Source organism: Podarcis raffonei, chromosome 1 (assembly GCF_027172205.1).
Source record: "Podarcis raffonei isolate rPodRaf1 chromosome 1, rPodRaf1.pri, whole genome shotgun sequence".
In the NCBI taxonomy this organism is placed as follows: Eukaryota; Metazoa; Chordata; class Lepidosauria; order Squamata; family Lacertidae; genus Podarcis; species Podarcis raffonei.
The window spans coordinates 87642355-87656019 of NC_070602.1; the positions used below are offsets into that span (position 1 = coordinate 87642355).

The 13665-nt window shown below is 44.0% G+C and overlaps 1 protein-coding gene across 2 annotated transcripts in view; it reads left to right on the forward strand.

Moving 5' to 3' along the window:
- The window catches only part of MARCHF4 (membrane associated ring-CH-type finger 4), a 113163-nt gene that overhangs the window by 81611 nt on the left and 17887 nt on the right, over positions 1-13665 (forward strand). Inside the window, exon 2 of one of the 2 annotated variants that reach the window (XM_053402630.1) lies at positions 10642-10803. In XM_053402630.1, the coding sequence (XP_053258605.1) occupies positions 10642-10803 (162 nt within the window). The remainder of the gene's footprint in view (positions 1-10641; positions 10804-13665) is intronic. The other variant, XM_053402641.1, reaches the window with a different exon arrangement.

The following is a 13665-nucleotide window of genomic DNA, read 5'->3' on the forward strand; positions in this document are numbered from 1 at the left end:
TTGGGCAAAAGATTCCTGCATTGCAGAGGGTTGGACTAGATGACCCTCGTGGTCCCAACTCTACAATTCTATGTTTTGGTCCACCACCTTGATTAAAAATGGCAGCCAGCATCCAAACATTGAGGAAGACTATTGCTCCCATGCCATATTTGATGGTGATATCTCAAGAGGCACCTATAGAGAACAAATGGACAGACTACTTTTTGAAATATATAGTAGGTGGTGTTAATTATGTAGAGAAACAAATAGAAGTCTATTGTCTGGATGGGATCTTACATACATGCACAAAGGATAAAAACTTAATTTATTGTAAGGAAGGGGAAATAATCATTGCTGCAGGGACCTATAATGAACAAGTCATGGCGTTATCTCACCAGCAAAGCTCAGGGATTGTCATTTGCTCATGTTAGCAATAGCTGACAAAAGTGACAGCTGCATCCAGGTGATATTACCCATGTAATTTCTCACAGCCAAGTGCTCCTTGACAACTGTCATTTAACCTACTATTATCCATTACAGCTACACCGTTTGGATGGACAAGGGAGTCAGATGCTTTTTAATGTCTCCTGTAATTCATCCCCTCTATTGTACAGATTTACAAATCTTTCATAACAAATGTTCTTCTGAGAAGTGAAATAAATTGGACTTTTGACATTTGCAAACCAAATGCAAATGTTCTTCTCCCGTAATGGACTTTGAAAATGGCCCACTTGATGTTTACCAGGGAAGTACAGTGAGTCACCAAATTCAAACTGGCTCTAAATGATTTGTAATCTATCCTGTAGATTATATACGCCCAGCAAAATGAACAGGGTAACTGAACATCTCTGTTTTGGAGGAAATGTAGCTAATGCCTACACAAATTACAATCCTAATCCAAGATTTTGGGATACCCATGTGATCTTGGCCTTCCCATAAGGCCTTTAAGTCTTGGGATGGGATGAGGAAAGAGTATGTGGCTGCCGCACATCTGCAGCAAAGTTTTTGTCTGAGGATCTTGCATCCTCTGCTGACAAGATGGTCAAATGTGATGCTGTTTTGTATTGTCAGGCCATTGGTCCATCTAGTTCAATATTGTCCACACTGACTGGCAGAGTCCCCCACAAAAGTCTCCCCCAGCCGTACCTGGAGATGCCAAGAACTTTTGCATGCAAAGCAGATGTTCTACATCAGGGGTCAGCAAACTTTTTCAGCAGGGGGCCTGTTCACTGTCCCTCAGTCCTTGTGGGGGGCCGGACTATTTTTTTTTGGGGGGGATGAATTCCTACGTCCCACAAATAACCCAGAGATGCATTTTAAATAAAAGCACACATTCTACTCATGTAAAAACACACTGATTCCCGGACCGTCCGCAGGCCAGATTTAGAAGGCGACTGGGCCGGATTCAGCCGCCTGGCCTTGGTTTGCCTACCCATGTTCTATATCTAAGCTACAACCCTTTTTTCTCATCTTTCTTTAAAAGACACAAGATCACCCTTGGCTTAGCTCAGTGTGGAATTCAAAAAAGACGAGGTAGGGGCAACACAGCTGTGAGCTCCTATGTGGAAGATCACACATTCATGTAGTTATGTTTGGTTTACTGTATTGGATTAGCCAGTACCTCCTCACCAGCAAAACCACTGCTTTTCACTTACTAAAAACCATTGACAAAAGTGGAGAAGCAATCAAGAAACTATCACACCAAGTTAATGGCCCCTCTAAACATCCTCTTTGTCGTGTGTTCGTGATGATTTGTGCTCATTATTATATCAAGGTGGTTATACATCATCCTGCTTTCAATACTGTTAGCTTCTGCAGATATTTCAGGGAGGACAAACTGCTTGCTTCTAATCATAGAATCATAGAATCATAGAGTTGGAAGAGACCACACTTTGACTACTGAAAATGGTCCACTAAAGCCCCCCTACTGCACTACAGGCCAGGCGCAATGTTCGGCAACATAGTTGATGCAATAATAGTGCATTAGTGGTGGGTTTATGGGGGACCATCCACATATTCCATTTTATTCTGTGACGCTTCCCCAATGCTTTTGCATTATTGCCAACTGGAGAGGTCTTCTTGCGCAATGAAAGTTGGACAAAACAATAAACTGGGGGGAAAAGGTTTTAAGAAATTCGGCAGGATGTTACAGGGCATGAGGTGGTTGTTAGCATTTCACTCCTCCGTTGCTGAATGTGTGAATGTTACATCACATGTCAGTGTTTACTTTCTAGGCTTTTCTTTTTTTTCTCTCTCTCTCTTGGAGAAGAAGTGAGAGGACACCATGATTGCTTTCTCCTGTATACAGTGGTACCTCGGGTTACAAACGCTTCAGGTTACAGATGCTTCAGGTTACAGACTCCACTAACCCAGAAATAGTACCTCGAGTTAAGAACTTTGCTTCAGGATGAGAACAGAAATCGTGTGGCAGCAGTGCGGCGGCAGTGGGAGGCCCCATTAGCTCCCACATTAGCTAAAGTGGAACCTCAGGTTAAGAACAGTTTCAGGTTAAGAACGGACCTCCGGAATGAATTCAGTTCTTAACCTGAGGTACCACTGTATATTGCTTAATAAATCACTTAGAATTCACATACTCACGTTCCACTATCGTTTCTGCTATACTCTGCTGAGTGAGTGTGCACATGTCTTTTGATATGTGTTGCTGGTGCGCACCAGGACTGATTTGTGAACATCCCGGGCTGTGCTTCATCAGGAAGACACCCAGAGAGGTCTGTCTCATTCTGGGGGCTACGTGTGCCCCCAGGCGTGTTCCAACAGTGATTGTGTTTCAAAAGAACCAGGGAACACCCTGAAACATTTGCAGGCACAAATAAAATATGTGTCAGCAACATCTGGAAGCCAAAATTCCCCACACCTGGTGTAAAGTCTTTGTTACAGTAAACGTTGTTTTTTATATAACTTATAAATATAACAAAATATAGTTTCAAACAGAAGCTTGTCAGGAAACATTTTGATGGCTTTAGCACCTCACTAACAAAGCCTTACATTGCCACTGCCCAACAAAAAGGAGGAATGCAGGTCAGGTAACAATGTGTTGTGGGAGCTATAGAATGGGCAAACCTTTAGCCCTTCAGATATTCCTGGACTCGAACTCCCATCAGCCCCTGCCAGCATGGCCCATGGGCAGGGAGTTGAAGTCCAACAACATCTGGGGCTTCCAGAAGCTTTCTACCACAAGATCCCCTCCTTCTTTGCTCAGGATGTTGATCCTGGTTTACTCTCAGAGCTAAACAACCAGATACCCAAGTTGTTGACCTGTAGACCTCAGGCGCTATGGCCAAATGTACTAACACATGACTTGTATTTTTGTGTCAGAATGGTTCCGCAAAAGGGTTGTGTGGCAAGTCGAGCAGCTTCTTAATATGACTCTGAGTACATTTTATTGCCTCCTCTTCTTGTTCACAAAGCCACGGTGTGAAATGCCGCATATCAACATCTCATGGATTAAATTCAGTCACCATTCTCTGACAGTCAGTGAAGGACTGGGCTATGATGCCTGGCTGTGTCACTCTACAGTGCCCTGATTGTGTCTTCCTGCAGTGAATCAGGGCTGTGTACATATCATACAGGTAAAACACATGACTCTCCCCAAGGACTGCAGTTTGCTACAGGTGCTGGGGGAGGGAGGCAGTGGAAGACAGGAGTGCCTGGCGTGCTCTGGTCCATGGGGTCACGAAGAGTCGGACACGACTAAACGACTAAACAACAACAGGTGCTGGGAACTGTACCTCTGTGAGAGGGAAACGATAGTTCTGAAGATTCTTTGGGTGAGGCTATGTGCTCTATGGTGTGTACACAGCCCTTGGGGTGTCTGGGGTGTTAGGGGAGGGGTAGTACATGGGAAACATGTCATGCTCCTTCTGGGGTAGTTTGTCCACCTTTGGTCTCCACCCTGCATTCAGCTCTCACCTGTGGTTCCAAGAAGCTGCCAGTATGTGATAGTGGCCACACTCTAGGCACTGCTTTGATTGCCCAGTAGAACTAGGTAGGAGAAGCTGATGGTTCTCAAACCCTTGGTGAGTTAGGGACTTACCCTGGATATGAAGACAGGCTCTGGCAGATTGAGCAGACAAGACCAATAGTGGGTCCAGTGGTCAAGAAGGTGGTTTCTACACGTGCTGTAGAGGGAAGTAAAGGGCAGATGGGGCTCATCAACCTGGTAACCCATCTAAGAGAAGGAAGACTCCAATCCTAAACCTCTCCTGCCTTTCAGGTTATCTTTGGGAGAAGAAAAGCCTAAAGAATAAACCCTGCACAAATCTGGAGTGGAGTCCCTAAGACAGTTGGACGGCGCCTTGTACGCCTCCTTCCAGCAACTCCTGCAGCCAAGCTGATGCCAAATGCATTGCTCTGCTTTCCTTTGGACCACATCAGCAAGGCCAAGAGGGGAGTCTTGTTGTCTGGGCAGCCAAGGACCTCCATGCACACTGCCCAGGTCATTTGACTTCACCTCTCTCAAGACAGACAGATGCCAGCCAATCAACACAGCCCTATCTTTGTCTTAAAGAGTGCTTTCTCCCTTAAGAATATTGGATTTTTGAGTTCAATTTCCCTGAGTTTCCTTTCCATTAATTTAAGCTCTCTCTCTCTTGGCAACTTCTCGGCAGGGTGGAAGCCTGTATCTGCTTCCTGGGGAGTAAACCCCTTTGAACTCAATGGGATGCACTTCTGAATAGACATGGGATAGGGTTGCACTCTAAATTTAGCCACAGGCTCATAAATTGGATTAATTAATGAATCCTTCTCACATCCACAGATATAAAAGTCAAAATTTACAACTAAGGTTATCTAGTGTCTCACACAAGCCTTGAGTTTTTTGCTGCTAATTTCTGATTCTTGGCAATAGACATTCATTTGCAAATGTTAAGTCACACTTTTCACGAGTTTGCAAAAAACAAATGGCAAAAACCATATGAAACATTAACAGAAAAACTACCATCAACACAGTGCAGCCAGCCAAATGTCAGCACTTTTTAAGATCAATTGACTTGAACAAAATCTTAACTTGGAACTTAAAAGTTCATTGGACTGTGTTCATGACTTTAAAACAAACAAATAAACAAACCCCCAAACCTATTCAGATGACATTATAAAAAGCAAAATTAAAAATATCTTTGCAAATTTGAAAATTATTGATAGTCTTAATGCAGAGTTGTAATTTCTCCTGGAGTTTTATTTAGAGCACTGTTTCCATCATGCTTTTATTGCATCACATGAGGGGTCAACATCTACTCTTCTGTCACCTATGGCACAATTAGAGAGAAAGTTTGATTTTTTAAAATTTATTTTTTACCAAATCTATAGCTCACCCTTCCTCCCAAAGGAGCCCAGAGTGACAAACCACAAAAGATAAAATGCTAAAAAACATTTCAAAAGCAATTTGAATACAGATGCAGACTGGGAAAGATCTCAGCTTCAATGGCTTGTTGAAAGAGGTATTTACTAGGTGCCAACAAGACAACAGAGATTATGCTTGTCTAATATTCAAGGGTGGGAATTCAGAGAGTCAATGCCACATCACAAAATGCCAGATTCTTGCATGTGCTGAATGGACGTCCAGATAAGATGGTATCTGCAGGAGGCCCTTACCTGCAATGCCCAATGATCAACTGGTTATATAGGGGGTGAGATGATCTTTCAGGTAACCTGGTCCTCAGCTGCAAAGTTAACCAAGCAAATTCTCTGTGCTGCAAGATTCCAGCACTTGCAAATCACAGCAGATATAAAAGGTGATTACTTCCTTCTAAAGATCCATTCTTTTTTCCTTTTAGTTTATTTTTATTAGTTCTCAAATTATTATAGAACCACGAAAACAGATGAACAATAATGAAAATTTCATAATATATCCAGCTAAAGGCTTGGCATTTGAAACCTAAACATATTAAATGATAACACCCAATCTTAGATCATGACATCTGTATTTCTCTAGAAATCTATAAATCTGAAACTAAATTATATGATGCAAAATCTGTCTTCACCCCTCCCTGGAAGGATCACATTTCAGCAGCATAAACTGCCTTTTGGTTTCTCCAAATGCCACTTGGTGACAGGCACAAGCCGAAATCTCAGGAGCTTACTATTTATTTCATGGGACTTAAACCACATGAGGCCACCGGGAGGGAAAACTGATGTTTGCAAATGGCTTGCTTATAGATCATGAAATATTTGCTGCTAAGTGAGAGATAGCCTGATGTCCTGGGTCTCCTGGAAGTCTCAGCCATTCGCTCTCCACTGTGGGACCACTTAAAGAAGTTTAACAGAAGGGCAGCTAGGGCTAAGTGTCTTCCGTGATGACAAATTACTAATACACGGTTACTGGCATTTACCAGCAGCAGAGTAACAATGCGATTCTTGTTAAATCCCATATAATTATGTTTCTAATGCAGGAAATGCCTAGTGATTATTTTCCACTTTAACGTTTCCAATTCTTTATCAATTGAATTTGGAGTTACATACACTAAAGAGACCATTAGCTCCACTATTTACATTTCATTCTTAGCTTATCACACATACAGGGCTTTTTTTTCCCCAGCCAGAGCTCACCGGAACTCATTTCTGGCACCTCTCAGGTGGGCAGCATTGGCATTCTAAGAGAATAAGGGGAGATGTTCATGGTGAGTGCTGGCATCTCTTTTTCTAGAAAAAAAGCACTGCACACACACAAACCATTAAGAGTCATGCATCCACCATACCCTCTTGTCTGTCACCCAACACTCTGTGGGTATAAACTCCAAGTAAATAAAACAACAACAACAACAACGCAGCAACACTGTATAAACTTTCCCCCTTTTCCCTTTGTGCCCACCTTTGATAAAATGGGTGTCCCAAGTGACCGCACTGTGCTGGCGACAAAGTGGGAGTGGGCCCTAGCCCACAAAAGCTGCATGCGGCAGTAACATGTATTAGCTTTGAAGATACCATCAGACAGGTATGGGGGACCTTTTACATCCTGAGGACTGCATTCCCTCAAGGATAGCCTTCCTGGGGCCACATGGAAGGAGTCAGAGGCAAAAGGTGGGTGAAACAAGGGATGTGGCTCTTACCTATGTACAATAGTCTACGTTTTGGCTATGCAAAAGTCAGAGGTTGCTACACATACACACACATCTCTTCATCCTTTTTCCAAGCAAGCAAGAGCCTTGGCCACATTTCAATGGCATCTTCCAGCCAGGCAAAGGCATGTGAGGTGGGGCGGTGGAGGGGTGTGGCTTGGGGAGAGCGCTGAAGAACACAGAGAGAGAACCAGAGAGCTGCATTTGTCCCCTGGGCCCAAGGTTCAAGCTAGTGGGTGAGCTGCCATAGAACAAGGATGGAAGACCTGAGGCCCTCCAATTGTTGTTGGTCTCCAGCTCCCATCAGCCCCAGCCAGTATGGCCAATGGTGAGGGATGATGGCTCCAGCAACATCTGGAAGGCAGCAGGGTCGCGATCCTTGCCGTAGGAGCCCCCGAGGGCTGAGTCTCTGTAGTAATGGCTGATGATAGAGTTAAGCATTGCCTCTAGCTATTCGCGGTTGGAGCTAAGACCCCACTCAGTAGCTTGTTCTTGTGGTTGCTTTGATTTTCCTTTCCCTGTTCATCAATAAGCAGCCTCTTGTTTTGGGCCTGCAAAGTGAGTAACTTATACTAAATAAGAACGTGGCAGTCTTACTGAGAAGTTGGGAATAAAGCAGGGAAAGTGTTAGGAATTACTGAAGGTTGGGTGCGTGCGAGGTGGGAATTAGACCCAGGAACTTGATAATTCCTGCAAGGAGAGTTAATATTTCACTTGGGAGTCAGACACCCACATGTTCAGGAGTGGCTCTTTAAAATGATCAACTACTCAGCGCTTTAAAATGGGTGATGATCTCTTGGCTGTTTGTTGTATTTTATCGAGAGTTTTATTGTAAGCCACTTAAAAGCTTGCACTCAAGCAGAACATAAAATGTTGTTAAATACAAGAGAGACTTACAAGGCCTGCTGATTTTCCAAGTTATCACATTTTCACACCCCTTAACGGAATAGTGGAGAATACCCAAACAACCTAGTTGCCACTTGTGCACATATAATTCCATATACACTAATACATTGTTCTCCCCCGGACTACATTTAGTATTTTTGTTGGAACACATGCTGCTACCAGTTGGTGTTATACACACAAATGACTATTATTGAATAGCTTGCCTAGTGGAGACTGCAGTTATTATGGAATACCCTAGCAAAATGGATTCATCACTGAGGAAGGAAGCTGACACAGGACAGTCCAAGCACCCTATTAATGCTGTCTGAAACCACTACACACACACACACACACCCCACAAAATGATTTTTTATTACATTTTTCACCACTACCATTTTATCCTCACAATAACCCTGTAAGGTAGGTTAGGCTGAGAGAAAGTGACTGGCTCAAGGTCACCCAGTGAGCTGAGTGGGGATCTGGACCCTTGTCTTCCAAGATCCTAGTCCAACCATCTACAGGCTCTACGTTGTGGGATGACATCTATGCTGCCATACTTCGTGAATAACAACGTGGGTTTCTCTCTGATCTGACCAAGAGCTCCTGGTCTTACCTTTGTGGCATGAAAAGAATCTGTATTGCACAGAAGGTCATATCACATGAAGGTATCAGAAGAGGTAATCCCATTTTAAATTTCACTTCCTACCAATTCCACCCTTAGCTGAACCACCCGAAAGTATCAGCCAATGAGAAATTGATTTTGTTTTTTGGCAATACTGCTTCTTCAGCTGCTGTTTCCTCCTGGTTTCTGCCCTTTTCCTCCCAATCCAGTTTCATAATTAAACTCCGTGGTGGGATAGGTACTACCCAACCTGTGCAGATGGTGGGGGTGGGTGGGCAGGAGTGGCAAGGCGGATATGGCTCTGCTATCTTTATTCCCAGGTTCTTTTGCAACACAAATTGCTACATATACTGTCGGATGTCAGAACCACTCGGCCCTGAGCTTCTGAGCTTGCATGACAAGGAATGGCAGGATTCACTATTTCTCATTATAAACCAGTTTGTAACTTGTAACAATGCAATGAATATTAATGGTGTTTTTTGCTGACGATCTAACTTGAATGCCAAGCAGCTTTGGCTGGATTTCTGAGCAGGTGCTGCATTTGACTTAGAGTCAAGCAATCAGGTTGGAGTCTTGGGGGGAAGGACATTACGGAGAACATAGGGGAGAGACTTGCCACAACCCCAGAAAGCACAGCTGCCTGTATGAGCCCACCAGCCTGTTAAGATTATCTTTCAGGGCTCTGCTCCAGGCTTCATCTAATAAGAAACTTAGGCTGACTGTATGATGCAAAGCAGAGACTCCTTGGTGGTTGCCCCAGTCCTCTGGAACACCCTTTCTCCAGAGGTATTTTTCTCCCTCTCTCATAATGCTAGAACTGTGCTGAATGTTGGATGGTGCACAAAAGAAAGAAGAATTCCATTGTGGAATTCGCTCCTACAAGAAGGATGGATTGCTTTAAAAACTTTTTAGACAAATTCACGGTGGCATAGGCTATCAGTGGGTACTAGCTATGATGGTTACACTCTACCTCCACATATCTGTTGATATGCAGTGGTCTTTGGATAGCTGGAGGAAAATCATGCTGGGCTTCAATAGTAATAATTGTTTTATTATTTGTTGGTTTTGATAGAAGAGTCTAATGACTGAAAATTGGGTAAGGCAGTGTATAAGTGTTTAAAATAACTGGAGAAGCTGGAATTCAGTAGTGTAGGGCTATGCTACAATAAAAATAGCCCTTGAGCAATCTTATAATAATAATAATAATAATAATAATAATAATAATAATAATAATAATATAATTTATTTATTATAACCAACCCATCTGGCTGGGTTTCCCCAGCCACTCTGGGCAGCTCCCAACAGAATATTAAAAACACAATAAAACATCAAACTTTAAAAACTGCCCCCTGTCCCCCAAAAACAGTACTTCAGTCTGTTAGTCACCATCCATCCTCCAACTGCCTTTAGGCACTCACACAGGACATTCACTGCCTTCACTGGTTCTGATTTCAAAGAGAGGTAGAGCTGAGTGTCATCTGCATACTGATGAACACCCAGCCCAAACCCCCTGATGATCTCTCCCAGCAGCTTCATATAGATATTAAAAAGCATGCGGGAGAGGATGGAACCCTGAGGCACCCCACAAGTGAGAGCCCAGGGGTCTGAACACTCATCCCTCAATACCACTTTTTGGACACGGCCCAGGAGAAAGGAGCGGAACCACCATATAACAGTGCCCCCAGCTCCTAGCCCCTTTAGACGGTACAGAAGGATGTTATGGTCAATGGTATCAAAGGCCACTAAGAGATCCAGCAGAACTAGGAAACAGCTCTCACCTTTGTCCCTAGCCCGCCGGAGATCATAAACCAGCGCGACCAAGGCAGTTTCAGTCATGTGTGCGAAGAAATATTCAGCTCTCCACATGCCTAGTGCCAAGAGGTGGCCTCATCTCCATGTGGTTAGAGGGGGAAATCTGAGGTGGGACTATGTAAGAAGCAGTTGGCTGTTTTCTACCCTTGGGGTGTGGGAAGGAATGCATCTCCATGTTCACGCAGGCCTGCTTGTGCTCCACTGCCTTTGGACGGGGGCAGCAAAAACCAGCTTTTGATCCTATTTCTCTTTCTTTCTCTTTGTTCCCAGGGTGAGTTGCTTAGTCCGTGTCGGTGCGACGGGTCAGTGAAATGTACACATCAGCCTTGTCTGATCAAATGGATCAGTGAGAGGGGATGCTGGAGCTGCGAGCTGTGTTATTACAAGTATCACGTCATTGCCATAAGCACAAAGAACCCCCTGCAGGTAAAGGTACTAGAGATTATTTCAAAGTCCTTTCTTCCATTGTTTTGCCTTTTTTTAATGCTTTCCTCTCATCCATTGTGTGTGTGTGGGTGGGTGGCATTTTTCATTGTATCATACCTTGCACAGTGAATGGCAGAATTGCTCTTTCCCATTTTATTTATTATTTTGAAAGCTCTGAAAAGATGTTTATGAACGTTTAATAATATAATCAGATTTTTAAACACACACAACAACAACAGCAGCAACAACAACAACAACTCATCTTTTTATTTGTTCAGCCTTGGTCATCAAACCAAAAAACGTCTCCTATTACGTCCAGAAGAATCAAGCTAAGATGAGGCTTCAGTAACATCCGCACAGCCCACAGGCAGAATTATAATGTCAGCTGCCTTTTCTCCAGCTCCAGGATCTATCTTCCTTTTTCATTTTCAGCTGGCACAGTTTGCACAGCCTTTTCTTAAATACTGCCAGAGGCTCGCTAGAGAGATGGCACTGGATGTATGTTTCACTTACTGTCACAATGCATTATGGGTTTCCTGGGCTTGCCATTCTTGTGCTATTCTTATTTTGATGTATAGCAACATCCGCTGCTTGAGCCAAGCAGGTGGCGTCCAGCCGTCCGCTGGGTCAGAAGCTCTTTCACCATCACAAGGGCACCTGTTGAATTCCACTCAATGTTCCTAAGAGGCCATCATCTCTCTAAGTCCCAAAACATGTCGGTTCGATATTAGAGCCCTTTAGCACTGCGGAGGCATCGCTCTTACACAATTAGCTGAAACAGGAATTAAAATGGAAACTGCACACAGGCATTTAAAAGAGTCTTTTTGTAAAGAAACCAGCCCTGGACCCATTGCACTTTAAAAATTACTGACCAGTCACAGGTACCCCCTCCTTGGGGAATCTTGGGGCAACTGCAAGCATTCTTGGATGATGCAGGTTATTTAGATCCATTCCAATCTGGGTTCAGGCTTGGTTACCTCACAGCAAGAAGTGAGGGGAACCAGGCAGAGGGCCTTCTTGGTAGTGGCACCCGCCCTGTGGAACGCCCTCCCATCAGATGTCAAGGAAATAAACAACTATCCAGCTTTTAGAAGACATCTGAAGGCAACCCTGTATAGGTGTCAGGGACTGGACTGGGGAGGAATGGTGGAGACCACACACCCCCTACAATTCCCAGAGAAGTGTGAGACAGTATGAGTGCACACTATACACAATTCAGGGACACGTGGAAACAAAATGACTGGATTGTGGGCAAAGCAGCTTTTCTTCCCTGGGTGTAAGACTTCAAGCACTCTGATTTAAAATTAGTATGTGCTTTAATAGGAGGGGGAGGAGTATCTCGCTCCTATCATTAAAAAACCAGATCAGGTTGCTCCTGATTTGAATACAGCATAGCTTCAAAAATAAAGACCAGATACAAATTAACCACAATGGCAGTCAGTACCCAACATTGTCAAATGAGCTGGCAGGGAAGAAAATGAAGATGAAATGGTTCCCTTTTATGAGTTCATTTCTTTACTGCATTCTGAAAACAATATCAGTGCAGCCTACCGGTGCTACCGAATATTTGTTTTATGCTAGACTTTGACATTAAAAAACAAATAGAATATGCTATGTATTCTGGTCACGTCCACTTAGGGTAAAACAAGTGTGTGTGTGTGTGTGTGTGTTAGTATACTGCACCCACGTAGATATTCCAATACCGTTCATGAATCTGAGAGGCACAGTTTCGTTCATGTCACGACAAAGTGATGTGCCGCAGTTGGAGTGTTGGACTAAGGTGTGGGAGACGTGGGTTCAAATGCCCATGAAACTCAGCAGGTGACCTTGGGCCAGTCACTTCCTCTCAGTTTAACCTCCTTCATGGGGTTGTTGAGAGGAGAAAATGGGGGAGAGGAAGAACCATGTATGCCACCTTGAGGTCCTTGGCAGAAAGGTGGGCTATAAATATTATAATAATATTCCAAGTATTTGAACAAATTACTAAAATCTTACCTGCATCCTACATGGCTGGAGTTTTTTGCAGGCTTGGTATGTGTTTGATTTCACACCAATCTGCTGGCAGGTAGCTCACTGAAAACCATCATTCAAGTGGCAGAGGAGCTGTGTGTCTCTTGCACTGGCCTATTCAATTTATAACAAACAGTCCTATTCAGGCATTCAGAAGAATGTGTGAGGGCTTAAACTGGTGAGGGAGAAGAGGCCTGTGTGCACCACTGCTGACTCTCTTCTGTTGACTACTCAGAAGGTCTGAAGGGGACTTCTAAATGCTTTGGGCTGAATGTCTTTACAAGCCTCCTCCTCCTCACCTTATCAGGGAGTGTCACATGTCAGAAGGAGTGCATTTGGCCCAAAAGACAAGCTCCCTTCAGACCTTCTGGGAAAGTCAAGGGTGGTGGTGCTGCTGGAGTGGGTGTGCCCAGAGCGCATGGGGACACTGAGGGCTGGCCTGGCCTGCGTGCCTGAAATATACTCGGAGTCGAGAGTGGATTTCATGCTCTTAATTCAGCTCATAGTGGTGAGGAGGAATGGAAGTTCCCCCAGAATGTCTGCTTTATATACATTATTTACACAATGGGCCCCACGTGATTGGCTAATTCCGGGATTCTCCTGTAGGCCAATCAGGTTGCGGATTTACTTCCACCTGGAGCTGAATTGGGTGGCTCCTGTGGACCAATCAGACTGCTGCATTCTGGATCCTATTGTTCTAGGACCAATCAGACTGCTGCATTCTGGATCCTATTGTTCTAGGACCAATCAGACTGCTACATTTTGGATCCTATTCAACTCAGTACATAACAGTGCCCCCTGCTTCCTCCGCTCCCCAGTTTAAGCCACACTGTTTCTTTTGAGCAGGGGTAGTAGCCA